This window comes from Emericellopsis cladophorae, assembly GCF_022114955.1.
Source record: "Emericellopsis cladophorae strain MUM 19.33 chromosome Unknown NODE_15_length_399893_cov_118_242817, whole genome shotgun sequence".
Lineage (NCBI taxonomy): Eukaryota > Fungi > Ascomycota > Sordariomycetes > Hypocreales > Bionectriaceae > Emericellopsis > Emericellopsis cladophorae.
Window position 1 is genome coordinate 98,948 of NW_026250940.1, and position 26,577 is coordinate 125,524.

Here is a 26,577-nt window from a genome sequence, read left to right on the forward strand (position 1 = left end):
ACATGGCCACAGCCGCCTTGCCATCAAACCCTCATTGGGCACGCCCCGACGGCGATGTGCGCGCCCAGAAAGGGCCCTCGAGCTCGCGTGCTTGGCTGACCACTGGTCCAATGAGGAGGAGGGCATGCCGGCCAGATTTCGATGCACGCGCCAAACATGCACAGACGCTCGGACCCGCATGCGAACTGAAACGTCTGATGTCACCGCTGCTAACAGTCCCGCTAGCAGGTGACTTGACCATCTGCGTGTCTCACTACCACGAGCCCGTGTAGATCCGCATCGTGCCTGCTCATGCGTCTAAACAGCCCGCATTCACTCATTCATCCATTGCTGTCCAGCCATGATTGTGATGCCAGCCAGGGCACAGTCGCCCGCATGCAACCCAAGATCCGAGGTTGATCAACCCGTTCGTTGATGGCTGCACTGCTGCATCGGCCTGCATCCTGCACCTCATCGTCAGAGCCAGAGGGCACCAATCCTCTTCCTCAACGACACTCCTCTACAGGCCTCCCAACGCTTGGGTTCCCTTGGATGGAGACGACGACATGATAAGCTCACCTCTGTCACATGTATCATATTGATAAACGAAGAGCCTTTTTGGACAGTCTCTCTCAAGTAACATGCGGTGCGCTATCCAGTGTACTCAACATTCCAACTCCCAAAAACCGGTCGTGCTACCTGCAGGCCTTTCCTTCAATTAAATGCAAGAAACGCCGACCCTTCTCCGCTTGGAGTCCTTCATGTTTGTATGCGTGTGTGTGTCCAGGTGCTGCAGGCTCCTCTGGCTAATTATTGCACGGCCCGCCTCGCGTTTTCGCGTCCGATTTTCTTGAAGAAGGAATGGCTTTCCTGCTTCCCCTTGCCCTTCTTCAGAGCCTGATTCACCTTCTTGTTGCGTTCAATGTAGGCCATGTCTTGCCCACCGCTAAGCTCGCCCAGGGTGCCGGCCGTGCGACGTGTCCCCTTCTTCTTGCCCTTCTTGCCCCTGTGGAACAGATCGTCGTCAATCTCGTCGTCTTCGGCCGTCTCATTGTCGACGAGCACCGTCTGTAAAAGTTCCCGGCGCTCGGCTGGCGTGCTGAACGCAAGGTCCGGCGTGTTCTCCATGTTGGCCAGCTGCGTAATGACCTTGAAGGCGTATCCTTGGTCGACGAGGAAGGCCTGGCGCTTGGACGAAAAGTACACCTCTTGCGTGTCTTTGGAGACAAGAGAATAGAAAAAGGCATTGAACCCCTCGTCATTCCTCCTCTTCGCCCTCAGAATGCGTCCCAGTCGTTGCGCTTCTTGACGCCGCGAACCGTAATGCGAAGAGATTTGGATGAGGCACGTGGCTTCCGGTAGATCAAGCGACGTGTCGCCAATCTTGGACAGGAACAACGTGTTCAACTCCGGGTTCTTCTGGAAGTTGTCCAACACCTTGAGGCGTTCGGCCTGGGGCGTGCCACCATAGATGAACGCCCGTCCCAGCTTGAAGGCGTACTTTTTCAGAGCATACACATTGTCGGCGAAGACAATGATCTTGTCGCCGCGAGCCTCGTGGTAATTGATGAGGTACTGGCACGCCTGGAATTTGCGCGGGTTCATAATGTACAGAAGCTGCTTCTTACGCGCGGGCGCCTTGAGGTATTCATCGTAGAATTCTGTCGGCATAGGGCACCAGACCTCTGCACACTGAACCCTGGCAATGTGGCCTTGCTTAGAGAGCTCCATCCAGTTCGCTTCAAAGAGCTTGGGCCCGATGAGGAAGTTCAGATCCGAAATCTTGTCGTCTTCTCGCAGCAGCGTGGCCGTCAATCCGAGCTTCGAGTGTGACTTGATCGAAGACGTGACTCTTCTAAAAATGTTGGCCGGCACAACGTGCACCTCGTCGAGCAGCATCAGACCCCATTCGCGGTTCGTCAAGAACTTCATCATCTTGTCGGCGTCGTACGAGCGCTGGCCAGCCTGGGTCAACATGGAGTATGTGGTGACAACAATGCCCGTGCTACCCGTGAACATGCTGCCTTTATTGTCCGAAGTAAAGGCAACAATGTCTTCTGGATTGATGTTGGACCATTTCAGGAACTCGAGGCGCCACTGCACCACAGACATGGAACTTGTGCAGAGCACAATGACGCCCTTCTTGATGGTGCAGGCCGCCGTGATGCCAACCAGTGTCTTTCCTGCGCCGCAGGGCAAGACGATGAGTCCGCTCTTCGCGCGGCCGTTACCAAACATTTTGCTCAGACTCTTCTCCTGATACGGACGGATTTGCGTTCCGGGCCGAAGGTCAATTTCCAGATTGGCATTGACCTCGTCCCGACGGAAATCGTACTCCTCGAGGACGGGATAGTTGAGGAGCAGGCATTGCTTCTGCACAGTCTCGACGTCCTTGTCGGCAATCTCAAAGGCATGTGTGACATCTTGCTCGTCGTCGTCATCCTCGTTGAGTGTCGCGAACACATCCTTCTCCTTGGGAGCCTCGCCGTGGTCGCCGAGCTGCTGGTCGCTGGTCTGCGTCACGCCCTTTGCCGCACCTGTGCCTGGGATGACCAAGGCCCCAATCTTGGGGGCTGCTTCTGTGGTGAGCTCCTGGTCTCCGTGCTGGACACGAAGCGGCCCGATGATCGGGTCCTTGAGGAGGAGTTGCAGCACGTCTGGGTCAGGACTCTCCACGAAGTACTTTGTGTTCTTGAGCACGAGCTTCACCTTGCCGTAACTCTGCGTGCAGTTCGTGATGAAGTTTCGAATCTCCTCGGGCAGCGGGGTCTTGAGGAATCGATCGAGGGTGCTGATAATATCGGACGGAGACAAGCCCACCGACACGGCAGCGTAGAGGCTGTGCGTGGTCAAGGCATATTCGTGCATAAACGTCGGTCGAGACAGAGGTTCCGCGATCGTGACCAGGAAGTCTTGCGCTTGCTCGGCGAGTGGGTTGAAGCTCTCAAGGATGATCCTCCCTTTCTGGGGATCGATCCAGAGGGGGCGGTTCTGGTGGTCCTTTTTGAGGTCGAGGTACGAATAATCATTATTACCAAAGATGTGTGGCATCGGCTCGCGGACCGTGTGTTTCTTCTTGTATTTGTCCACCGAGAAGATATCTATGTTCTTATCCAGCTCACGCTGCAGCTCCTCATCGCCTACGACGGGCTCGTCCTCAGCATCGTCGCCCGTGTCGTCGAGGCTACGAGGTGTCGCAGCGCCGGGCGTCGACATGCGTGATGTTCTCCCAGCTTTCGCCTCGCCCTTGGCGGCGCTGGGCGCAGCCTTTCTTTTCGGAGGCATCTCGATAGAGGACCGTGACGATGCGCGGTTCTCGAAGGTGAGGTGCCGGCGAGGAAGGTTGAACGAGAGTTGGCTGACCGTGCACGGAATAAAGATGACGATGGCAAATAGGCGGCTGACAAATGCGGGTCTTGAGATACGTACACCGCCGCTGCAGTACGCACGGTGCCTTGGGTGCTTGCGAAAAGGACTGCGTAACAGCCTCAAATCGAGGGCTTGATTAAAGGACCTTACGTGGGGAAATGCTATCATTTCACAAAAGACACCTTTCTTGATCGACTACTTTGTGCGCATTACATGGTGGAATTCATAGTACACCCATCGGCTTAACAAATCACCCACCCCACATGCAAGCGCGCCACCCCGCCAAAAGTTAGTTCAGGGACATTGATATTAGGCGGACTATCCTCTGGTGAAAGTCAATAGAAGAGTGTACTGACTCTACGCGGGCAAAGCTTATCCACGAATTCGCACATCACAACCGCTAGCCCTTCGCCATGTGGCAAGTTCCCTATTTCCAGGCATCGCCACGGACTGATGATCTAACAACTCTCAGCAAACACATTCTCAACGCCCAGGTCGCGATCCGCTCGCCATGCTGTACGTCCTCCTCCAGCCGCCAAAGCCCCTGATCCCAACCGATCGACTGCGAGTCCGCTCAGCCCAGCTCACAAGACCAAACAGGCAAGAAGTGGTTCGACTGTGCCGACTGCCACCACGAGCAGGAGTCGCATCCGCTCCAGCAGACGCTCGAGATGGTCTTTGCATGCAAAAAGTGCCGAAAGTGCTTCCGCAAGGACGCACAGGAGTTTGAGGAGAGCGACGAGTACTGCCCACACTGCGACAACCACTTTGTCATCGATGCCAAGACGCCCAAGGCGGCCTTGTCGGTAGAAAGCGAGGATACCCGCATAGACAATAAAATGCTGAAGGATGAGCGTGTCAAGGACAGCAAGCAGAAGGTTACCATATTCGATCCTTCCGAAGAAGCAGACAGGCTTGGTTGAGTTGGTTTATGTACGGTGTGGCGAGAGCATGGGAGATGTAGCTTGTGGCGTTTGGGAATCTTGAGCAAGGGGACAATGACATGGTCATGAACGTCTTGATACATTGGCATGGCGCATAGCGCGTGAAGATAGAGCACCTTATCTATCATGACTTCTCGTCTACTGCCCTATTACGCGGCCGCGTCGTCCTGCCCGCGCGTGGGCAGCGCTGCGGTGCCAGCTCCCGTCCGGCCCGTCTTCTTCTTGGCAGCCTCTTCCTGCTTCTCCTGCTCAATCTCCTTGACGTACTCCTCGATTTCGTCTGTTGGCAACATTTCAATCTCCTCCCCGGGCAGCATGAGCGCAATCTCAATGTTCTTGGCGCCCGTCTGGACCACCTCTAGTAGCGACTTGATGGCGAGACGGATCGTAGCCTCGGTTTCCATGTCGTCCTTGTAGTTGCGCTCCAGAAACTCGCGGACAGTTTTGCTGGAACGGCCGATGGCGTTGGCTTTCCTACACATGGTCAGATACCATCGTCCCCAGGACTCGGGGTCCTCAACTTACCATGCCGAGTAGATGCCCGATGGCTCCGTCTGATACAGTCTGGGGATTTTGCTGTTCTTGTCGAAGCCAACAACTAGTGTGCTGATGCCGAAGGGCCGGACACCGCCAGCCTGCGTATATCGTTGCTGCACTCCAGCAACATACTTTGTGATGTAGTCAATCGTAACGGGGTCTTCAACCGAGAGACGGTGTGACTGTGCCTCTAAGCGGGCCTTGTCGACGAGGATTCGGGCATCGGCGTTCAGGCCCGCAAAGGCGAGCGCGACGTGGTGGTCGAGCAGTTGGATCTTGGAAGGTGTGATGCGGGTGTCTTGGAGCTTCATGGCCGAGCGCTTCTCGCAGCCGAGGACGACGGCATCCTTTCCCTTGACGCCGACGGCGCACGTTCCTGGGCATCCAGTTAGTTGGCGATCCCGCATGTGCAGCACATGCCAGACGTACCCCTCTTCACGGCTTCGCCAGCATACTCGACTTGAAAGACGTGACCGTCGGGACTGCAAACTGTTAGAGGCCATCCCGGAGCGCGGCTACGACGTCGACAAACCTGAAGACTGTCCAATGTTAGCAAAAGCTGTCCAGAGCAACCGTGATGGAGCAACTCACCCGACAGAGCTCTGTCGTATCCGGAGGCCATGATGGGCGCTTTTAGTGGTCGTTTGGTTGAATTCGACCGGTGATGTCAAGTTCGGCCTGCGTCACGCTGATGTCGTGCTGCAGTATTGACGATGAATGGAGAAGTTGAATGTCGGGAGGTTGATTGCTGCGAGGACGAGCTGAGGCAGTGGAGCTTCGTCAGAACGCCTGCCTGCGATGATGCGGGCGGGAGCTCGAATTGTGGCGCTAAAATACATGTGGCGGCGCATGTCTGCTGCGGGCTGTGGCTGTGTGGACATCCTTAACTGCAAGTTCAGAGGTCAATTCTAAGATATTACATCGCGACTTTAATACACTAAAATAGGAATGCCATCATTGGAGATACCAGCTCCTCTACTTGGTCGACTCGTGTCAGCTGGCCTGCAGCACACCGCGACGCCTTTGCCCTCAAAACCTGGCCAGTTCTACCCAACTGCTTCTTTCCAACATGGAAGCCAGATACTGTCCCTTATCCGCCAAGCGAGACTTGAAAGCCTCCAACCAGAATATTTCAAGGATGCCGTCGTGCACATTGGTGTTGTCGTCTCTGAACAAATTCAGTGCAGTTGTCATTGGAGCTAGCAATAGCTCGGGCTGAGCAGCGTATCCAAGGGCTGAGTCGAGCCCGCGACAAATGCTCGTTGCGAGTTCGTGGGTCTGTTGATAGCGACCAAGATCATCCAGCCCAAGATTGGGAGGCAGTTCTGGCCACGGGTGCGGGAACATATCAATGACTGGTTCGAAAATGATTGTGTACAGACGTTCGATGCATCGATGGACAGAGATCTGAGACATCCAGAAATACAGAAACATGAGGGCGGTAGCACCGTCTCTGAATGTGAGCAGACTGGCGAAAGGAGCCGCCTCCAGCGCGCTGGACGTCTCTTCTACCCAGTAGCACTGCTGCTGCTGCTCGGCTGTCTCCTCATGAGCCGATGTCAGCCACTGGTCGAAACGACTTTCCAAAGCTTTGCAATTCCCGAGCAGCGTCTGGGCTTGTTGACGGCGAGGAGTCGTAGCCACTGTTGCCGATATGGCGTCGAGCTGCTTCAAAAGAGGAGGCATGAAGGATATGAGATCAAGTAACTGATCCAAGAGCGTTTTCGGATGGCTGTCCCAAGGCACCGTGAGCCACTCTGTGTCTTTCAGAAACGTCTCTTTGCGACTGAGCAGCGAGGAACCAAGCTGATTGCTATAAGTATTGGCTCGATACCCGTAAGAATCCATGGTCAACCTACAATCAAAGGCCGAAAGACTCGGGCGAAGAAGTGGTGGTTCGGGAACGATGTAAAACTGTGCGGACCCAGCTGCTGGACAGGGCTTTGCATCGTCACCTGCCCAGATTCGGTATCTGTTGATGTCGCTCGTGTGCCCTGCACATCCTGTTTCAGCATTGCAATTGGTTCTGTCCCACCGGGATGCTTACCTCTAGCAGGAAGGCTATTGAAGCCGGTGCTTTCTCGTTGTCACTGGCGAGGTCGGAGAGGCGGGCCATACATCTTCCTTTCAGCCGGAGCGTGCCATCCTTGGTCATGGACAACACATCTGGGAGGATGTATGGCACTGGAACGATCTTCCAGCTCTGCAGCTCGGCCTGGTTCTGCCTCGCCTGACAAACGATGCTCTGTGGCGTTATGTGCAGAGACGTGAGGAAGGCATAATCCAGCGCACCTTGAACATCGAGTGCAATACGGTCCTCCCACGCCGGTGTGAATGGGGCAGCTGCTGTCACTGGAGGACGCCTATCGACGTAGCGCAGCTCAGCGGGAACTTGGCGCCCGCGCTCCGTGTCTCGCTCAGGGGTGATCTCTGGCGTTGACCTGGCTTCGGAATCCAGATGTCTCCGTCTTGAAGACGACGCCGATGATGTAGGCTTCCTGGGATGGGATGCGACTCGTCCGCGATGCTCCGGAGTTCCGGTGATGAAGACTCGCTCGCGCCCGTAGCCTTCGCATTGTCTTCCGCTGTTGGCACACTTCTGGCAAAACGGTCTCTCGTTGGTACACTGGGGGTAGCTTGTTAGCTTGTGCGCCTGAAGTCACGATGGCCGACATGGTTTCGCAAACTCACCTTCACCCGCCGTCCACGGCACGTTTCGCAGCCCTGATACTTGCCAGGAACACCGACCATGATACAGACAAGAAGGGTAACCTGCTCTGCTCTCAGTCGTCCAAAGCAGTGCGAATGTGTGGTCATTTATGGTGTAAGGTCGACAACGCTTCATAATCATAACCAATGGGAGTATGCGCATAAGCAACGCGGAATCTCCCAGAACCTAGGTCATGACGAATCACGGCATACAGCACTTGAAACTTTCTCAATATATTCAACATTCAGTACGTCTAGTTCGTCGACATACTATACACCCTACCTCGGATCCATGGCGCGCCAGCTGGGTGGTAGGCGATACGGGGCAAGACTCCGTCATGAGTGAGACGTGCTCGTCCAATCTGCGCTCAATGGTTCGTTTCTCGAGATTGTTCCGTCAGCACTCATCTCCATGTCAAGTCTGTATTGCGTTGGAGAGAATTGTGTCCCTGGGTCGCTGGGCTTGGCATACGGTGACAGTTAGGCGAATGGGATACTTCAGAGAGGTCCCCAAGCAAGTGTCATGTTCAGCCCTGCGGAGCCAGGAACGCCACGCGACAGCAACGCTGACACTGGCAGGGGGGGTTGACCTGGTGAGGAACGGGATTGCAATGCTTGTAGGAGGATCTGCCGCCAATGAACACATCTCTCGCGGGAGCCTCTCCGCCCACATTAGTATCAGGAGCTTTAGCAACGCTAATTTACTGTACTTTGAGCAGCACAGTTCATACTATCTCAATGTACGGTACCACGAAGAGTTGGTCTTCATGACGGGCTACGGCAAGAGTAGAATCCGACTTCCTGGCATCGCTGAAGATGAGTGGGGGTTTCGTCTGTCTTCACGATCACCACGAGTGGCCTACTGCCTGCCACAGCTCTCCCGATTCCATGGCCGGTTGATTGTGAGGACAAGCTTATTAGAGGTGGGATCCTTGTCGCTATGATTCTATAATAGAGTTCAGGTGGTCTGGCAAGACTGACGAGGTACTCATTACGTGGGTAGGGCCATCTAGGGCTGACCAGAGGTATCTTTGCGAGGACTAGCTGCAATTGGCTGCGTCGAGCCCAGGTCGTCATCTTGCATTTGGAACCCGCGCTCGGTTCGATTGACCCTACACTCAGTACGATTGCGCATTGGGAGTACGAAAAATTGGGGTGAGAGCCTAAAGCTGCGCCTAGCCATCACCACGAAGTACAAGTGGCCGATTCTTTTGATGATGCTGTCCGTCTTGCTCTCCGCCACGGCATGCCCGAGCTCGGCATGCATAATCATGCGCAAGCTTGCCGATTGGGGATCTCGCGACTCCTACTGGATGCGCCACGATGACATGCGTCCGCTCCCGCTCCCGCCAATGCTCATCAAGGCTTCTCGGTAGATAGATTTGATAGTCAGTGCCTGGCTCGCTTGTGGGTAGCGTGGACAGCTAGGTAGCTAGCCATCGCCCATTGACGAAGAGCTGTGATCGAGGCTGGTCTGGCCCCCCGACGCTGCTTCACCGTGACCCACGTCGCGGAGAAGAAGAAAAAGTCTTCGAGACATTAATAGGAGCTGCGCATGCTGACTCCTTCTTGGCCACCAATAGGAGCCCAGCAGCCATCTGTGTGCGTGTGTCAAGGCGGCAGATGACCCTTGGAACCGGGCTTCTCCTTCGCCAATGGTCTCTTGTTCAAGGGGAACAAGCAGAAGAACATCATCATCAGCTTAGATCAGGGCTGCTCTTATAGCACGAAGGATCGATATCACCCACAGACTTCGTGAGGACGACGAGATCCCAGTGAGTGAAGACGTGTAACATCCATAATGCGTAGTAAACTCTTTTTAAATCGACGTCGCTGCATGGGCGATTGATATTCTGGGTATATACATTGATCAAACATATTTATAAGGGTTCATGATGCCGTTCTGTGGATTTTTGTTAGCTGGATCGATGATAGACAGGGGTTGCACCCAGCACGACAACAGAAAGGGGAGACCCAGCAATATGCAAAGTGGAAAAAGGCCAGTGGATTGTGGCGTGCTTACGTACCGGATCATAGAGATTCTTAATCTGCTTCATCAAGCCAATCGTCGTCTCGTCTCGGCTGTATCCGATATAGTTCTTCTTGGCAATGCCCAGCCCATGCTCGGCGCTGATGCTGCCCTTTTTGTCCGCAATCCACTCGTAGACGTAGGGCTCGAGGATCTTCTCGACCTCCACGTCGTAGCGGCGCACCGCAATGTTGAGGTGCAGGTTGGAGTCGCCCATGTGGCCATAGCCCACGACGCCCACGACGGGGTACTCGTCCGTCTCGCCGACGAGGCCGGCCTCCTCCATCTTGGCCGAGATGTCGTCCACAATGGCGTACATGTCCTGGATGGGGATCGACACGTCGTACTTGTAGGTGCCGCCCCAGTGGCCGAGACACTCTGGTATCCCCTCGCGCCAGCTCCAGAGCGACTTGAGCTGCGTCGCATCCTGCGCGACAACGCCGTCCGTGATGATCTCCTTGGTCATCACGTCCTCGAGGAACGATTCGAGCTTGGCGTAGTCGTGCTCACCGTTGGAACCGCTCGTCTCGATGAGACAGTAGAAGGGATGCTCGTCCTCGAGAGGCTTCTTGCTGTCCGGGCGCACCTTGTGCACCATGCTCTGGCTCTTGCCGTCCATCAGCTCGAAAGCCGACAGGATCTCCGAGAGCTGGCCCTTGGCTTCGCGGAACGCTTGCTGCACCTTTTCAAACGACTCGAGTCCGAAAAAGGCAACGTTGATCGCCGATGACCGCCGGGGACACTGAATCGACACCTTGGTGATGATACCAATGGTGCCCTCCGCGCCAATGTGCAGTTGCTTCAGGTCGTACCCCGTGTTGTTCTTCCTCAACGTGCAGAGATCATTCATGATGGTGCCGTCGGGCAGCACAACCTCCAGTCCAAGTACACTTCCGTGGAGACTTCCGTAGCGCAGAAGCCTCAGCCCGCCGGCGTTTGTAGCCATGTTGCCACCAATGTGGCACGAGCCCTTGGCGCCCAGGTCGAGCGGGAAGATGGCGCCCCTTTCCGCGAGGTACTGGTCCGTCGTCTCAAGGATGCAGCCCGCATCCGCTACAAGAGAGCCGCTGACCTCGTCGAACGAGTGGATCTTGTTCATGCGCGCCATGTTGATGACAATCTCGTCGAAAACGGGCACGGATCCGCCGACCAGACCTGTGTTTCCGCCTTGAGGTACGACAGCCAGCTTCTGCTCGTTGCAATATTTCAGAATGGCACTGACGTCCTCTGTTGACCCGGGCTTCAGGACGAGACGGCACTGTCCTTTGTACTTGTGCAGCCAGTCCTCGTTGAAGGGCTCAATGTCCGCAGCGGCATCTTGGTGCAGTCCGTCAATGAGCGCCGAGTCTGAGCCCAGCAATTCTTTAAAGTACGTCACGTCGTCGCTGCTCAGTTGCTTGAACCGCTCATCGCGCTTGATGCCGGGGTACATCTCGGTGGTGAGTTTCGTGGCCCGTCGTGGCGAAGAGGCGCTCAGCAGTCTAGGTGCAGACGTCGCAATGCATCGCATCGCCATACGCGACGACGCGGCTGTTGGCGTGGAGGCCGTGGCTCGCGCCAACGGTCGAAGAACCTGGGCGACACGAGTCCGTGGTATCATGACGAGTGTGGTGATGTGAGTTCCTCAAAGATGGAAAAGAACTGTGTCGCAATGATGCGACCAACTGCAACAAATAATTGAATCGGAGCCGGTTTTCGGAGACGCTGGTCCGAGCCCCAGCTGTCAAAAATGTTTACGGCCACCCTAGACCAGCTCTTCTATCTGTTATGAAAGCCACTGGTGCCTGCCTTCGCGTCCGCAATGATCAGGCTATTGATTGAATGTAACTCCTTATGACTCCTGAGCTACTGAATCGTTTAGGAAACCAATTGTTCATCGAGAAGCCGCTAACACTTTTTGCCACACTAACGTTCACTCTTTCGTCGCTGACGTGTGCACTGAGTAGGACAAATTGCAGAAATGATCATGTCTTTTTGAAAGGCTATACTTGCTCGCACTGGTATATAGATAAAGCTTGTGGCATCTGGCTCTCCCAACCCGTGTAACCCGAACACCGCAGATGCAATTACAAAAATACCAGGAATAAGGACTGTACGAAGGCTATAGACCGCTCTACGACGCCAGCAATGACAGAAACGAAGATACGCAGTTGCAGACAGGTGCTGTGTCTGCTCTCAAGGTGCTCAAATACCATTAAGGGCTCCTCCCTTTCGCGGACTGATGCTGCGGTCCGTCCTGTCCTGCAGGCCCTTCGGGGCAGCGCCGTCCCGCCCTCGCTCCTCGTCAATCATCTTCTCCATGAATGATATGTAATCGTACTGTGGCAGCCCGCGATCCTCTGCTGTGTTGGGACCCTTGTGTTCAGGCATAATCCCCACCAGGTGGTCGATGACCTCGTCAGGCACAAGACTATGTCGCAGGTCCATCTCGGTGACATATGGCTTGCCGTCGGCGACCTCGCGGAAGGACTGAAAGACCTGCTCGGCCGTGTTCTGATCCTCTGTCACGTTCACCATGAACCGGATGAACTGCTCAAACGTGACGTGATCCCGACCTGCTGACGTTTCGATGAAATAATCGTGCATCTCTTCCTCGGAGAAGACAAGTCCCAGGGACGCCAGGGCAGCTCCGAACTCGAGCTCCTGCAACGAGTTGGTCTCGTCCCTATCAAAGTGGCGAAAGACGCTCTCAAATTCCTCAAGCTGAATAGGCGTGAGGTTAGTCATGCTCCTGGCCACCATTTGATTTTCCAGGAAAGCCAGCTTCTTCTGAACAGAGGATTTAACCAACCCGAGCTCGTAGGAAAGCTCATCGTATGTGTAGGTGGTGAAGTCGTTTTCTTCAATGTTGGCCTCTTCGCATTTCTCATCCACGGCTGCAATGGTCTCTAGGTACCGGTCCATGGGTGCTAGATTGTCGCTGAGCTTTCGCACGTGGTGCAATTGGTCCTCAACATCGCCATCGAGTCCCGATATCGCCAGCTGCATGGTGTTGAGGGCCATGGCGAAATCGTTGGCCTTGTCAGCGAAAGACTTACGCAGGGCATTTTTGATGCTACAGCAGTCAGTAAAAAGGAGCTGCAACATGACCGTGCTAAAATCGGACTCACTCTCGGATGGTTTCGTTGATGAGCTGCGCCCGGTTCATCTCGGTTTGCGACAAACTGCTCCATACTTGCTCAGATGTCTCCAGTGTGAGATCGGCTGGCGGCTCCCAAGGTCGGAGACGATAAGTGCCTAATTTGGTCTTGATGTTCCCCAGCAATGTCGCCAAGTCGCTTTTCTCGGCCACCCACTTGCGCTTCTGGCCCCTTTTGTATGTGTTGAATTCGCTCGCTTGCCGCTTGGCGTCGGCGTAGGTCCCCTCAAACTCCGCGTTCTGCCAGGAATCGACCTGCTCCTGGATTGCTTTGAGAAGCGCTCTCATTCGCTTCTCGTAGGCGCTCTGCATTTCCCAGGCACCTTGCATGTTGTTCACAAACTTCTCGACGCGACGGCCGGCGTTTTCGACCTTTTCCATCTGCGAAAATGCGTGGAACCAGTAGGCGATATATGTCATCAAACTGCGCTCGTCTGGTTTGGGCACATCGCAAACGTCCTCCACATCTAGCAGCTTGGGGATGCCAATCTCCTCGTGAGCAATGTCAAACGCTCGCTGCATGTTGCCTCGATGATCGGACTTATCCAGGGTGTCAAAATCTATGAGGTCGGGACGGTGAATATCGAGTAGAGCGCAAAACGCCAGGCCGTCGTTCCAGCTGGCACTAAAGTCTCGTACCTCCACGTCATCGTAGCAGGCTGTTTTGCGCTGACACCAAAGTAGAAGGCCTTCTTTGGCCGACATGCCCTCTTCATTGATATCGCTGATGGTGAAGCGCAGAATCAACGTCCATATCAAGCCAAGGACTATCTTCTGGTTCCCATTGACAACATCCTCGGCGCCCACGTTGACCATCTGGATCCCTTTCGATTTGACAAAGTCCAAGGCCGTGTTCGCATTTTCGAATCGTTGAACACGCAGCTTGGGCTTGGACGCATATCGACCGAGGGATTCGTTGGAGAGACATTCGAGAAGATGGATTAACACAACCTGCCAATGTCAGTCTACCGACCAGGCACAAACAGCAAATCCACATACGCCATCGCTGAGGTCTGCGATGAGGTCTCTGACCACAATGTTGCGCGCCTCAACCTTTGTGTTAAGCCATTTTGTGAATGTCTTTTGCTGGACAGTGATCCACCGCTGCTGCTCCGCATACGCCATTCTCGCAAGACCCTGATCATGCGGCGGCTCAACGGCAGCAAGGGCGTCAGCAGTGCTGCTGGCTTGACGGGGGAGAGAACTTCTTGAGGGTGACGAGTCGTTCAGAGGTGGCGCTCGAGAAGCGTAGGAAATGCGTCGATAATTACTATTAGAGAGCTGCAAATGCTGCTTCACCGCTGAGCCCGAGCAGTCTGCAGAGCTGCCTGGTTCCGCCTGGAGCGTGGGGCAGGGGAGGGGGACGATGCAGCCGTGATGGATGCGGAGACGACGCTCCAGGGGTCGTGCTCCGGGAGGTCGATGATCTTCTGTGATGGGTGCGACCTTTGGTTTGGGGAATTAGGTTGCCGTCAAAGTCGACAGAAGAGCAGAGTGAAGTTGATGGACTGGGGCGCTCGATACAATAGATGCTGTGGAAGAGGGTGCTGGAGAACGCGTGGGCGGCGAGACGCAGCTATTTGGAGAAGGCCCTCCTGTCCAGTGAGTCCAGTCCTCGAGGGGCCCGGGGTTCGGCAGGGCCTGATCCCGGTGTAAACAAAACTCCGGAAACTGCTCGGCGGGGTACGTACGAGGACATGCCCAGTCGTTGCCGGGCTCCGACAGCTATTGCAGTGGACATAAATAGCTTGCCAGGGCTGTAGTGGATGAACTGGGATACATCCATGTCAAATCAAGTCGACAATTGAGACAACTTGAAGAGGCGCAATAATAGCTGATTATATAAGAAATTTGACAATCTCGAACGCTGGATCGATGTTCCCCTGAGTGACTGACTGGAGATTCACTGACCAACTCCAACGCATGTTGTGAAGAAAATGAGGCCGAACTTTGAGAGTTGGTACGGCAGGCCTGTCTCAGTTGGGTTACGGTATAATAAACGTTGTCCTCGGTTCTTCAACAATGGTCTCGCCGTGTGCTTCCTATGATTCGAGTGGTTACCTCAGTTCATCTGTCACATAATACTGCTGTCGATAAGCATTGAAATAGCAAGAGTAGGTAGGTATCGTTCCCGCCTTGGGTTCAGGGGGCATCAATGACATGCTCACCCCTAAGGCACGAGTGTTCTCTAACCAGAGCCCTATGTTTGCCGGGTCTGACGACGCTCTACTCGGGAAAGCAGGCCATTCTTCGTCGTTGCCCCGGCGCACCCGTACCCCCCCTCTCCCATGGAGAGAGCAGCCATCTCAATGTAAAGCGACGAGACTTGAACACCGGTGGGACGCCCAGAATGCTCAGCGTGGTCCGAACCATTCGCACAAAACAGCACATGCCATTGTACAATTCTAAATATACCACATATCATACAAGCCGACACGGAGCCAGCCATAGCTCCTTATTTCTTCCCCTGTGGCCCCTTGGGATTCGCCTTTGAGCGCAGCGCATATCTCTCCTTCCTCCACGCGAACACCAGGTTGTCGACGTTGCCCATGTCATGCTTCGCCTTGCGTAGGTACGTCAACCTGGCCCTCCTGGCCCGCTTGGGCCTACGCCAAATGATGTCAATGGCTGTCGTCGTCGGTGCGTAGATCTTGAACCACATCTCCACGCTGACCTTCATCAACTGCCCACGCAGCTGGATCGCCGTGTCCACGCCCTGCCGTCGGATCTGCATGAACACGCCGGAGAAGGGCTCGCCTGACTTGGTCGTCACCATGAGCACGTCGCCTGGCTTGGCGCTGTCGAGGTGCTTCTTGGAGAACATGCGTGTTCGGGCGCCGGTCGGGTCGAGCTGGCTGATCTGGTGTTGGTGGATGGCGGGCATCGGGTTTGGGTAGTCATTGCGGATCGTGGGGATCTGTGGCCACACTTTGAAGCGCTTGACCTTTGACAAATCCTGTCCTATGTTGTGTTAGAGCGAATTCGTTTTTCGATCCGGTGCTGTTAAACGTACGTTGTCTCGCGCTGAAAGCAGTCCGAGTAGGTACCGATGGCGTTGTCCCTGACGTGGTCGATAATGATCGCCGGGCCTCCTTTTGAAACCTCGCTTGGCGCAGCGCAGACTTGAGGGCGCCTAGAGGCCGCCCTACGCTCGCGACGTTCATCGTGTGATTGTTGTGTCGTGTCAAGTTGACTGTGATGATGGTCCAGCTCTCCTCGCCCGCGAAATTCTTGGGAGTTTGGAGGTTGCAACGGGATCGCGACGTGTGATTGGTCCGGTCCATCTTTTCACCGGGGCTCTCTCTGTGCCGGGCCAGGGTCGCGCATCGCGACCTTTGCGTGTCAACTTTTTTCGATGCGACGACATTCTCCGTTCACCAAAACCAGAACCAGAGCCAGCATGTACCAAAGAACGGCCAAGTCCGCTCTGCGTGGGCTCAACGGCCCTGCCTCGTCAGTACGCAACTCGTGCATCAAACAATTCAGCACAACATCGAGGCAAAGTAAGCTCAGTCCCAGTTGTATCCCACGCACAGCTCTAACACACTCCAGACCTCAGGGCTCTGCCTACACCGACCGAAAATGCCAAGCTCAACGAGATTCTGAATGTGATCCAGGACAAGATTATTCTTCCCGCCTATCTTCCCCAGAAACAGCGACGCATCGTCTTCAACCCGAAGAAAAAGGGGTACCTCTCCCAGAACCCCATCGACATCGAAGTCGAAGGCCATGAGCATCGCTTCCAGACTCTCAACAGCCACAAAGACATACCCGACGCTCGGAAGCAGCTTTATGATGCGATCGACACGATGGAGTCCAAGGAGGACTGGGCCAACGTTGGCACGATTCTGTGGGGATACCGAAAAGCTGGTGTGAGGCTGAACCAGAGGGCATACGACAAGATCATTCGCTTGGCATGCGACTCTGGCAATGTTGGTCTGGTGATCGGGTGCCTCAAACAGGCGCATCTGACGGGCATGTGGGTTACCGAGCGCGAGCAAGTCATCCGCATCGTCAACGCCATCAACGCCAGGTGGGACGGCTCGCTGGAGCAGGCCAAGCAGGCTAGCAGCTGGGTCCGCACGCTCGTGGACATTATCCAGAGGCCAGAAAATGCCGAGGAAGTCAGCAAGGCTATCAAGAAGCGCCAACTGGCCGATTCAGGGTTGGGCATGAGCCCCCATTTCTCAGTCCTTGGCCGCACCGCCATGCTCCAGACCCGGGCGGTGGCGATTCAGGCCAAGACCCAGGCGGAGGAGTCTGTGGAAGACGACCTGGTTGCCCTCAAGGACGACCTGGCTACCGTGCAGACGCTTTGGGCACCCCAGTTGAAGGAGGGCAAGGCGCTCGCCGAGAACGCGGAATTGGCACAGGCCAGGCCTCAGAAGCAGGCATTGTTCTCACTGAACGGGTCAGAGTACGTCAAATCCCTTGCTTGGTCGATAAGGGGCATCCGGACGTCTCAACAGGTCGCCGAAGAGGCGGCGGCGCCGCTGCTGCCCTTGGTGGACAGCCTGGAGCAATATGCTAGGGAGTTCATCCAGAGCGAGGCGGGCAACGAGGCTCGCGCGGAGCAATGGACAAAGTGCTTTGAGGAGGCGTCGGGTCTGAGGGCATCCTCATGATTGGGGCACAACTGTACAAATAGAACAGCATGGGATGGTATGGGATGTTGTACAATATGTATTCAAGAGCGCGGGGGCCCCAGTCTATCTATGGCAGCACAATGTACTTTTCTAGGTGTTTGGGAATCGCACCCAGCAGCTTCTTATCGGTCAGCCACTTGCGCGAGAAGAGCCTGTCGGCATATCGATACGCGCCATCGCACAGCATGGTGACAACTGTGTGTCCCTTGCCCAGCTTCTCGGCGACCTCCTTGGCGGCCACCACGTTCAATGACGAGCTGGCGCCGAGGTAGAGACCCTCCTCGTCCAGGCAGCGGTACACCATCTCGATGCTCTTCTCGTCTGCGATGTGCAGCGAGTCGTCCACCAGCTCCAGATCGGGAGCCAGGTTATCAGTGATGCGACCTTGACCAATGCCCTCCGTGATGCTGGAACCTGTACGTTCAACCAGCTTGCCTCCAGACTGCACGTACGAGTGCAGCACGGAGCCAGGCGGGTCGGCGAGGAACGCCTTCACCTTGCCGCCCGAGATGTCCTTGAGATACCTCGTGACGCCAGCCAGCGTGCCCGCGGTACCAGTCGCACAGGTGAAGGCGTCGACCTTGCCGTTCGTCTGGGCCCAGATCTCAGGACCTGTCGTCTCGATGTGCGCCCGTCGGTTGGCCGTGTTGTCAAACTGGTTCGTCCAGACCGCATTGTCCAGCCTCTCCGCATGCCGCTTGGCCTGGTGGTTGTAGTTGTCCGGGTTGTCAAAGGCCACCGCCGGCACGGGGTAGACCTCGGCACCCAGGAGACGCAGCAGGTCAATCTTGCCCTGGGATTGCGTGTTGGGCATGTAGATGACCAGCTTGTACCCTCGTGATCGACAGACGTGCGCGAGACCTATGCCGGTGTTTCCCGCGGTGCCCTCGACGACGGTGCCGCCCGGTCGGAGAAGGCCTTGTTCTTCGGCGTCTTTGACGACGTAGAGAGCTGCGCGGTCCTTGACAGAGCCACCAGGGTTCATGAATTCGGCCTTGCCGAGGACTTCGCAGCCTGTGGCATCGGAAATATGGTTCAGCCGTATCAGAGGAGTGTTTCCAATCGCTGCGTCCTGTCAGTGCCAGCCAATTCGTAGCGTCTCCGAGTACATACCTCCCGTCAAGCCCTTGGCCACGCCTTGCGCCTTGGATACGTTCAGGGTGTGGACGGCTGGTTCAGCAGCCGCTTTGGCTGTGGCCGCAAGGCGGTACGCGCTGCGACGAAACATGTCGATGATGCTCGAAATACCGAAGCACTTAAAGAGTGGTGGAATGTTCAACAAGTGGCGCACGTTGGAGACAAGATTCACTTTCGACGTGAAGTCGCGATGTGGCGGGTAATCTTCAGTGGGGCCGAGCGCCGGAGATCACGTCAATGTCGACCGGCATTCGGCGGATTCACGATCTCATTCTGGATAGGAATTACTACCAACAAGGCAATAAGGTTGTTGTTTTTCATAATCTGTCCTGACGGCTTCAGAGATAATGCTCGCTATGTGTGATATATCATGTCTTCGTATAATTTCCCACCATTCTCCCACTCCTTCAATGCTCTGGCTGAACATACTTGGCTGGGAACAAGCCTTTGGCGCCCATGTGAGTCCCATGTGACCATTCGTGATTCATAAACTCAATCTCCCTGACCTCAGCGCCTCGTGGAAACAGTAGTTCGTCATCGACCTCGGGCCTGGGATACCAAGCCCATTTGGCAGTCCCACGCGGCCCATTACCTCCATCCGGAGGAAACGCTTGGCTCATGGCCACGCCGCCGTCTGCCGTGGGCGCGATAGCCTTGACGTCCTGCGTCACGAGCCTCTCCAGTTTCTGCTCCCCTTCTGACCATGACCATTTCTGAAGACCCCTACCCCGATGCTCTTCACCTTCGTACGGCTCTGCGCGGAGGGCGCGACCACCCACAATGTCCCTGTCGACGTAACGCCACAGGCCGACGTTTCCCTCTGTAAAGCCTATAATGGCCATCCTATGTCCATTGAGGCATCGTCTCCAACCAGAGTGCCCGTTCTCATAGCTGATCTCACCATGCGCGACCAGGTTGTTGTAGCAAGAGAAGCAAATGTCGTAATCACCAGCAATAGCATCAGCGATGAGATTGCTGACGCAGCTGAAGCAATGATACCTGGGCTGGATTGGCGATATGGGATCTTGGCAGACATCACACCTTGTCGTAAACGTCAAAGGCTTGAAAGGGCCAATGTTCGATGTGGATGGTCCTGTGAGAACAGTTGCAGCGGGAGGCCTGCCGGGGGATCGAGGTGTCGTTGGGCGGTCACCACTCGATCGCGTTGTCTCATGCGTGAGTGGAAGGAGCATGTGCGAGCACGACTTGCCTTGGTTCACACAATTATTGCAGAACCCCCAGTCACCCTCGTTGCACACGTCGCAGCGCCAATAGCATTGGTTCGTCCATACGAAGCACCTGGCGCAAAACGTACCACTCTCAAGCCGTTTTTTTGGGTCATCTGTGGTCAAAGTCTTTCTGCCCTCCGCCCCACCAGGAGTAGTGGCTGGCGGAGTGTAACGACTCGCTGTAAGCATGTGAGGCATGGGAAGATCTTCTTTTGTCTGCTTCCTGGCCCTCTCCCACTTTGACCAAGCCCCGTAACCAAAGCCAAACCAGTACAGGCAACCTTGACCGGTGCGGTAGCAGTCGAGGCAGATGTTCCACTGGCCGCCCGAGCAGATGTGACAATTGTAGTGTAGCTCGTACTCGATATGCTTCTTGCGACATCTCGAACATGATATGGAAGGCTCTGGATAGAGTTGCGACCGTGTTCTTTGATGCCCCGGGGCCTGGCCGTGGTTGACAAGGGGGTGACTGATGGCCGAGTGTACCACCGCCAGCTCAGCCGGGCGATGCGCGCGGACAGCGTCGGGGACAGGAACCTCAGGCGGAGTTGCTGATCGTTGCGAAGGTGATACGTCCGGACTCAGTGCTGGGTTCGCCGCGCGAGCCGCAAAGGACTGCAAGTTATGGGCACCATCGGCCGGCAGTTCTGCAGCGGGCGGGTGGCAGGCGCCCACGTTAGGGGTGCTGACGCTGCGGGTATCGCCCAGACCTGGCTGAAGCCCATCTAACTCTGCTGAGTTATTGCGAAGAGTCAGGTCGGTTTGGGACCTAGCAGCCGGACGGGCATCACCCGAAGGAGGTGTTGCCAGTACTGGTGTAGTAGTGCTTCGACTGCTACTGCCTGTTCTCCTCCTCGTACGCACCGCCTGACCACGGACGTCCAAAGTGGCGGAAGATGATTGAGGTGGTCTGCTCCTATCACTGTTGTAACGAGACTCGCTCGAAGACCGACCCTGTCGTTGCTGTCGGCTGCTAGAATGACTGCTTGTAGCGGTAGTCGAAGGCCTTGGATCCCTCTGCTCGCTGGGTCGGCGTGAGCCACCTTGCCCATTTGTTCCTCTTCTTCTAGATCGGTCATCTCTGGGCCTCGAGTTCTGTTTCCGCCTGTAAGCCTCCGTGATCCTGCGACTAAGCTCGTCATCTCGCGTGAGATCAATGTTGTCGAGATCCAGACCGTCTAGAAGCCCCTCTTCCTGAATCTGACGCGCAAACTCCTCGATCTCTCTCTCGATATCCCTCTCGCTCATGTCGGCAGAGCTGATGAGTGAGCGCAGAGACGACTGATGTTCCACTTGCCGTTGCCTCGAGTCGCTCCGCCTTCCCCGCCGAGTCTCTCCTTCTGGAGTCAACTGATCCGCACTTCTTCTCGCAGGCTGCTCATTTCGCGATCTCGACGCTCCGTCGGGTGTCCCTTGCGGTCGCCCGCCCGTACGAGCCTCACTGACAGATCTCGACCGGCTTTCTCTCGTTCTTCGCCGCCTTGGCGGCAGAGCGGGAGCGGCCCCGGCCTCCCTGAGGCTCATTTGCCTGACTTCCGCTAGGACACGCTCATCGTCTTCCTGCGCGCGCCTCTCGTCCACCGTCCGTTCTCTGACATTGATCTTGGGCAGCACCTGTTCGCCGGGCTTATATTTCTTGCCCATGTCTTCCCTGTCAGCTTCCGAGCGGGCCTTCTCCGGGTGCGCTGTGATGATCATGTCCAGAAGCGTGACCACCGTAGCATTGTGCCGCGTGTCGCGCACTGGGTCGCGACATGACGGGCAGGTGAATAGCACAGTGTCGGGCGTTGGGGGAGTCGGCGCGCGTTCGATCTTGGCTGCTTCGAAGGAGAACCATTCTTTGATGCAAGAGCCGCAGAATGTGTGCAGGCAGTCGAGTAATGTCAGCGGCTGGTAGAGGAGTTCAGTGCATATCTGCCGTTTGTGATGTCAGTGCCTGATCGCGTATGGTGGGTAGGTGAGGTGAGGGAAGGAAGGTACGCACAGAGCACGTCAGCTCCTTCTCCAGTTCAATACCGCCTTTTGGTGACTCCATTCAAGCCGTTCATTACCTGGTGATGTGCCTCTGGAACAAATTTCAGCAGCAAGGAAGGCGATCAGAGCTCAAAGTACGTGGACATCGTAAAGAGGCGGTTAGGCTGAAGGGGCCTGATCGTATTCGACCTCGGCGGGGCTACGTTCGCCAAGGGCGCCATGCAGACAGACCGAACAGGTTACTGACAGACGCATGCGCGTCTTATTTTACGAGTTGCATAACCGAAGTATGGCCCATACAGAAAAGCATATTCTGTGATGACTACTGTGTCACCGACTTGATTCAGCGCATAGATGGTTCGTGTAGCCTTATATACATACGTCCAGCTTCCCGTTGGTAGCACGGAGCCGCTGACAGCATACACGCCTTGTCTCGTCTATGAGTGCGTCCACTCAGCCTTTTTCTTCTCAGCAAAGGCCTTCATGCCAATCTTTTGGTCCTGGCTACCGAAGAGACTGTGGAACACACGGCGCTCAAACTCGACGCCGTCGCGCAGAGGCAGATCCTGGCTCTTGTTGACCACCTCCTTGCAGGCCTGCACCGCAACCTTGGAGTACCCAGCAATGGTCTCTGCCGTCTTGAGCGTCTCCTCCATCAGAGCCTCGTACGTAGGGAACGTCCTTGCGGCGATACCCCACTTCTCAGCCTCTACGCCCGAGAAGGACTTTCCGGTGAGAATGAGCTCCATGGCCTTCGCCTTTCCAATGGCAGCAGTCAAGCGCTGGCTGCCACCAGCTCCAGGAATAGTTCCCAATTTGACTTCCGGCTGGCCAAAGTTGGCGTTTTCAGTGCAGTAGATGAGGTCACACATCATCGCCAACTCACATCCTCCACCCAAAGCGTGGCCAGACACGGCAGCAATGATGGGCTTCTTCACCTGCGTAGTGAGCGATGACCAGGACTCAATGAAGGACTTTGTATACGCCTCGGAAAAGGTAAGAGGGGCCATCTCCTTAATGTCGGCTCCGGCGGCGAAAGCCTTCTGCGAGCCAGTGACCACGATCACATGGGCCTCATCGGAGCCATTGAGCTCAGCCAGGGCATCATTGAGTTCGTTGATAAGAGGTGTGCAAAGTGCATTGAGAGCCTTGGGCCGGTTGAGCGTCACTACGCAGCTGTTAGTGCTGCTACTTGGAGGCGTGATTGGGCACTGACCTTGGCCAACGCCTGGCTTCGGTGTCGACACCTGGATGTACTCGTAGTTCTTTGAGCTGTAGGGGCGTGCGAAGGCAGGCAGGGTCGCCTTTGGGAAAGGCACCGCCTTGACGCGGGATGCCGCAGGACGCAAACAGCGAAGAGCATTCATCTTTACTGGTCGTGGGCCGGAGCTTGGAGGCTGGTGAGGGAAGTGATGTCACCAAAGTACTGGGTCGTAGCGAGCAGTCGCAGTCAGATTCGAGTTTATCCAAGCCTGGCGCAATTGAGTGATTGATAAGAGTGCGTGTCAAATGGGAAAGAGAATCCAAAAAACACAAGTTGATGGTTTGTCTACCTTTGTTTGGTCCGTGGCAGCTCGCATCCACGGCGAAGTGGAAAGCGTCGGCTTTGCAGCCGAGGATAAAGGCGTCCAACAGCCGGCCGGCGGGGACGCTTGTAGCAGGCCGCTTTATGCATGGAACTTGTGCATCCTCCGTACCTCTTTACCTCTTGTGCAAATGGTCGAGCGCGGATAATCCCCGGGGCTGCAGTTGGCACGGCAGACACGTTCTCAAGCTTTACGTGGCCCGAGAGCACCAATCCACGTTGGACTGGGGCTGGCGGCGACTGCTCGACGACGACCCTGAATTCCTGAACACGGATTGCTCAGCCACTACCCGCCGTTCGCATCCCTATCTTCTCAACACGGTTTCCCGGTTCGCTTCGCCGCTTCGCGTCACTCCCTCAACCTTTTCATCTTCGCGTTTTCGGAGCCGGTCGACACAGGTTTTCGCCATCATGGATGCCCCCGAGCCAGATCAAACCCCTTTCGCCGCCGTCTCGGCGCAGACGTCGAGGCTGCAGATGGTGCGACTCCTATCACCCCACGATCGTGACGCCGAATGCCTAACTAATGCGTGCCAATAGAGATATCAAGCACTTCTTGACAAGTCGACACCTTACGTTACCTATCGATGGGTTGGTACCGTCGCCCTCTTCGTCGTCTTCGCCTTGCGCATTTTGCTCGCGCAAGGGTGGTATGTCGGTACGTGCAGCACGGCGAGCCTAGCATGTCATTCAACGCGCTAATTGAGCCTCCAGTCGCATATGCGCTCGCCATCTACCTTCTCAATCTCTTCCTCGCCTTTCTTACACCCAAGTTTGACCCCTCCAATGAGGCCATGGACAATGAAATGGAGGACGGGTCCGTTGGTGCGCTTCCCACGCGCGCAGACGAGGAATTCAGGCCCTTCATCCGCCGTCTCCCCGAGTTCAAGTTCTGGTACTGGGCCACCAGGGCCATCACAATTGGCTTCGTGTGCAGTTGGTTCGAGATCTTCAACGTACCGGTCTTCTGGCCTGTACTCCTAATGTACTGGTTCATGCTGGCCTTCCTGACGAGTGAGTCCTTCGATAATTCTGTGATACCTAACTCTAACCCCACCAGTGCGCAAGCAAATTCAGCACATGATCAAGTACCGCTACGTCCCCTTCACTTTCGGAAAGAAGAAGTACGCCAAAAGCGGGAATTAAGGAGGCGGGCGCAACGAATGGCAAGCGCGAAAATCGGCTGCGGTGGCGATGTGTACTATGATTTCCTGGGTTTTGGCGTTGCTAGAAGGTCATTAACTCTACATTATCATGCATGTGACGCTAAGGGCGTGGAGTTATTCATTGTGTTTTCAGGAATACAGTGGTTGGAAGGCCAAACCCCCAAATATGACCAGATGAATCGTGGCCTTATAGCCACAGGACTTGTGGAAAAGAAGTACTTATTAATACGAATTGCCTCAAAATGACATTTGGAGCATTGAAAACACTGGTCTATGATTGCGACGATTCTGCTGAATGTCCTGTGCGGCTGTGAGATTGTCCGTTCAGTCTGTCGCCTGTGCAAAGCCGGTGGGGACTTTGAGGTGAAGCTCCCGCCGGCCTCAAGCGCGACGAGACCCGACTTTTTCGAATTACCAGCACAGCCATTGTTCACCAAGCACAACCTGCCTCGAATTGCGCACCCGACACCCAAGATCACCAGCGCCATCGGATCAAAGACCTTCCAAGGCGCTTCAACAATCGGTTCGATTCAACTTCAGGTCACTCAGCTGCCTGCCTCTAGGGCGGCGCCAGCGCGTCCATCATGGCCACCTCACGCAACGGAGAGCGCGTTGTTCATCAAGAATATATCGCACGTGTCCGATACAGCAATGCGCTCCCTCCGCCGCCGAATCCGCCCAAGCTGCTCGATATCCCTAACACAGGCCTGTCGAGTGGGCAGTACACCAATCCCAAGTTCGCCTCGCGCTTGGCGAGAGAGCAGCCGCTCAACATTGAGGCCGACGCAGAACTGGGCATGCCGCTAGACCTCGTGGGCATGCCGGGCGTTTTTGATGGCGACGAGCGATGTAAGGAAAATGATGTTGGTAGCGATACTATGGGCCTCAGCTAACGCAACGAAGCAATCCAAGCACCTGCGCAGCAGCCAGATGTCCATCCTCACGATCTAGCACTTCTACGGCCCCTCGCTAGTCTTGGGAAACGCAAGGCTGTCGATACTGGTGTTTCCTTCCTTCGCCGCACAGAATACATCTCCAACCTCGCCACGAGGAAGCCGGAAGCTGGCAAAGGAGCTTTCCTCGGTGCGTCCCAGAAGAAACGCATACAGCGATCGCCCGAGGCTGCCGCCGACTCTCCTGTCGCTATCAAACGAAAGATTGAGCGCAGTTTTGCACTGGCCGACGAAGAGCTCAAGAACCACAAGCGAGTCAAGCACCCTACAAGGAAGCAACTCCAACTAGTAGACGCGACACCTCTCATCCCGGATCTCGATGCATTCCCCGACTCTGGCGCCTTTGTTACGATTAAGTTCGACAGGAACCCTGTCGCTGCTTCCTCAGAATACGACAAGCGTCTCCTCAGCTCCATGTTCCGTCCCATAGATCGATCGCAGGAAGAGGAGGCTGCATTCGATGCCGCCATGGACCTACACAGGGCCAATCCGGACACGGTTCCAAAGCCACAGAATCTCATGAACTACGATTTCTTCCTACCGCAGAACAAAAATGCTGCAACCAACTTCCGCCGCATGTTCGACCCGACAGACGCGGACCACAAGGACGAAAACCTGTATACCCACCAAGCAGAGTCAGGCCCATGCTTCCAGTTCAATCGTTTGCGCGCATACGAGACCTCTCATGAGACCGAGCTCGAACACTCGGACAAATACTCTGACGAAGTTATCCTCTCTGTTGTAGATGACGAAAGCGGATCCAGGCAAAAGGCCGTGTACTACTATCCCGTGCTTCAGAAATCAACCATCCGCTCGCAGCGTACCAAGAACATTGCCCGCACCATGCTCAACAACGGGGACGAAGACGAGAAGGTTGTGGAGCGCATGGACCTCACGGTGCAGGACCCTAACGAGGACATGCTCACAGCCATGAGGAATTATAGGGAATATCCTTTTGGCTGGGAGGACCCTGACCAGGAAGAGCAAGTTGAAGTGGAGGAAGCACCGGTTCAACGACAGGCCAGTGAGGACGCCGAGGGTGACGCTGAAGGGCAGGCTCGCGCCTCCGAGTCGCCTCGACGCGAATCGGCAAATGATGACGGTTCTGAGGAGGAGTAGCGCCGCCTGCCTGCCGTTGGTAAATTGTATATTGACCTTTCTACTGGGGCGCTAGAGGCGTC

The 26,577-nt window shown here is 55.5% G+C and overlaps 12 protein-coding genes across 12 annotated transcripts; 4 read left to right on the forward strand and 8 right to left on the reverse strand.

Moving 5' to 3' along the window:
- Nucleotides 1–789: 789 nt before the first annotated feature.
- J7T54_002367 (DNA repair helicase-like protein) lies at nt 790–3,264 on the reverse strand (the record flags this gene model as incomplete). Its single annotated transcript, XM_051505539.1, has 1 exon — nt 790–3,264. One exon carries the CDS (start codon nt 3,262–3,264, stop codon nt 790–792), a length of 2,475 nt encoding a protein of 824 aa, XP_051362986.1.
- A 497-nt stretch (nt 3,265–3,761) lies between these two features.
- J7T54_002368 (uncharacterized protein) lies at nt 3,762–4,271 on the forward strand (the record flags this gene model as incomplete). The annotated part of the gene is made up of 2 exons (XM_051505540.1): nt 3,762–3,864; nt 3,949–4,271. 2 exons carry the CDS (start codon nt 3,762–3,764, stop codon nt 4,269–4,271), a joined length of 426 nt encoding a protein of 141 aa, XP_051362987.1.
- A 170-nt stretch (nt 4,272–4,441) lies between these two features.
- On the reverse strand, nt 4,442–5,451 carry J7T54_002369 (Proteasome subunit alpha type-like protein; the record flags this gene model as incomplete). The annotated part of the gene is made up of 5 exons (XM_051505541.1): nt 4,442–4,766; nt 4,818–5,205; nt 5,259–5,311; nt 5,362–5,368; nt 5,421–5,451. 5 exons carry the CDS (start codon nt 5,449–5,451, stop codon nt 4,442–4,444), a joined length of 804 nt encoding a protein of 267 aa, XP_051362988.1.
- A 407-nt stretch (nt 5,452–5,858) lies between these two features.
- Nucleotides 5,859–7,646, reverse strand: J7T54_002370 (uncharacterized protein; the record flags this gene model as incomplete). Its single annotated transcript, XM_051505542.1, has 4 exons — nt 5,859–6,635; nt 6,689–6,823; nt 6,877–7,455; nt 7,521–7,646. 4 exons carry the CDS (start codon nt 7,644–7,646, stop codon nt 5,859–5,861), a joined length of 1,617 nt encoding a protein of 538 aa, XP_051362989.1.
- Nucleotides 7,647–9,408: 1,762 nt separating this feature from the next.
- J7T54_002371 (putative D-lactate dehydrogenase-like protein) lies at nt 9,409–11,167 on the reverse strand (the record flags this gene model as incomplete). Its single annotated transcript, XM_051505543.1, has 2 exons — nt 9,409–9,441; nt 9,566–11,167. The coding sequence occupies 2 exons, from the start codon at nt 11,165–11,167 to the stop codon at nt 9,409–9,411; spliced, it is 1,635 nt and encodes a 544-aa protein (XP_051362990.1).
- A 584-nt stretch (nt 11,168–11,751) lies between these two features.
- On the reverse strand, nt 11,752–13,831 carry J7T54_002372 (Alpha-actinin-like protein-like protein; the record flags this gene model as incomplete). Its single annotated transcript, XM_051505544.1, has 3 exons — nt 11,752–12,622; nt 12,678–13,657; nt 13,706–13,831. 3 exons carry the CDS (start codon nt 13,829–13,831, stop codon nt 11,752–11,754), a joined length of 1,977 nt encoding a protein of 658 aa, XP_051362991.1.
- Nucleotides 13,832–15,161: 1,330 nt separating this feature from the next.
- On the reverse strand, nt 15,162–15,870 carry J7T54_002373 (uncharacterized protein; the record flags this gene model as incomplete). The annotated part of the gene is made up of 2 exons (XM_051505545.1): nt 15,162–15,667; nt 15,720–15,870. 2 exons carry the CDS (start codon nt 15,868–15,870, stop codon nt 15,162–15,164), a joined length of 657 nt encoding a protein of 218 aa, XP_051362992.1.
- A 236-nt stretch (nt 15,871–16,106) lies between these two features.
- J7T54_002374 (uncharacterized protein) lies at nt 16,107–17,331 on the forward strand (the record flags this gene model as incomplete). The annotated part of the gene is made up of 2 exons (XM_051505547.1): nt 16,107–16,209; nt 16,259–17,331. The coding sequence occupies 2 exons, from the start codon at nt 16,107–16,109 to the stop codon at nt 17,329–17,331; spliced, it is 1,176 nt and encodes a 391-aa protein (XP_051362993.1).
- An 88-nt stretch (nt 17,332–17,419) lies between these two features.
- Nucleotides 17,420–21,753, reverse strand: J7T54_002375 (Cysteine synthase-like protein; the record flags this gene model as incomplete). The annotated part of the gene is made up of 6 exons (XM_051505548.1): nt 17,420–18,417; nt 18,466–18,566; nt 18,919–19,582; nt 19,805–20,449; nt 20,672–21,632; nt 21,703–21,753. 6 exons carry the CDS (start codon nt 21,751–21,753, stop codon nt 17,420–17,422), a joined length of 3,420 nt encoding a protein of 1,139 aa, XP_051362994.1.
- A 376-nt stretch (nt 21,754–22,129) lies between these two features.
- J7T54_002376 (enoyl-CoA hydratase-like protein) lies at nt 22,130–23,059 on the reverse strand (the record flags this gene model as incomplete). Its single annotated transcript, XM_051505549.1, has 2 exons — nt 22,130–22,860; nt 22,909–23,059. 2 exons carry the CDS (start codon nt 23,057–23,059, stop codon nt 22,130–22,132), a joined length of 882 nt encoding a protein of 293 aa, XP_051362995.1.
- Nucleotides 23,060–23,688: 629 nt separating this feature from the next.
- On the forward strand, nt 23,689–24,423 carry J7T54_002377 (uncharacterized protein; the record flags this gene model as incomplete). Its single annotated transcript, XM_051505550.1, has 4 exons — nt 23,689–23,757; nt 23,818–23,935; nt 23,992–24,291; nt 24,338–24,423. The coding sequence occupies 4 exons, from the start codon at nt 23,689–23,691 to the stop codon at nt 24,421–24,423; spliced, it is 573 nt and encodes a 190-aa protein (XP_051362996.1).
- Nucleotides 24,424–25,027: 604 nt separating this feature from the next.
- Nucleotides 25,028–26,515, forward strand: J7T54_002378 (RNA polymerase II-associated protein 1 -like protein; the record flags this gene model as incomplete). Its single annotated transcript, XM_051505551.1, has 2 exons — nt 25,028–25,292; nt 25,347–26,515. 2 exons carry the CDS (start codon nt 25,028–25,030, stop codon nt 26,513–26,515), a joined length of 1,434 nt encoding a protein of 477 aa, XP_051362997.1.
- Between the last annotated feature and the right edge of the window lie 62 nt (nt 26,516–26,577).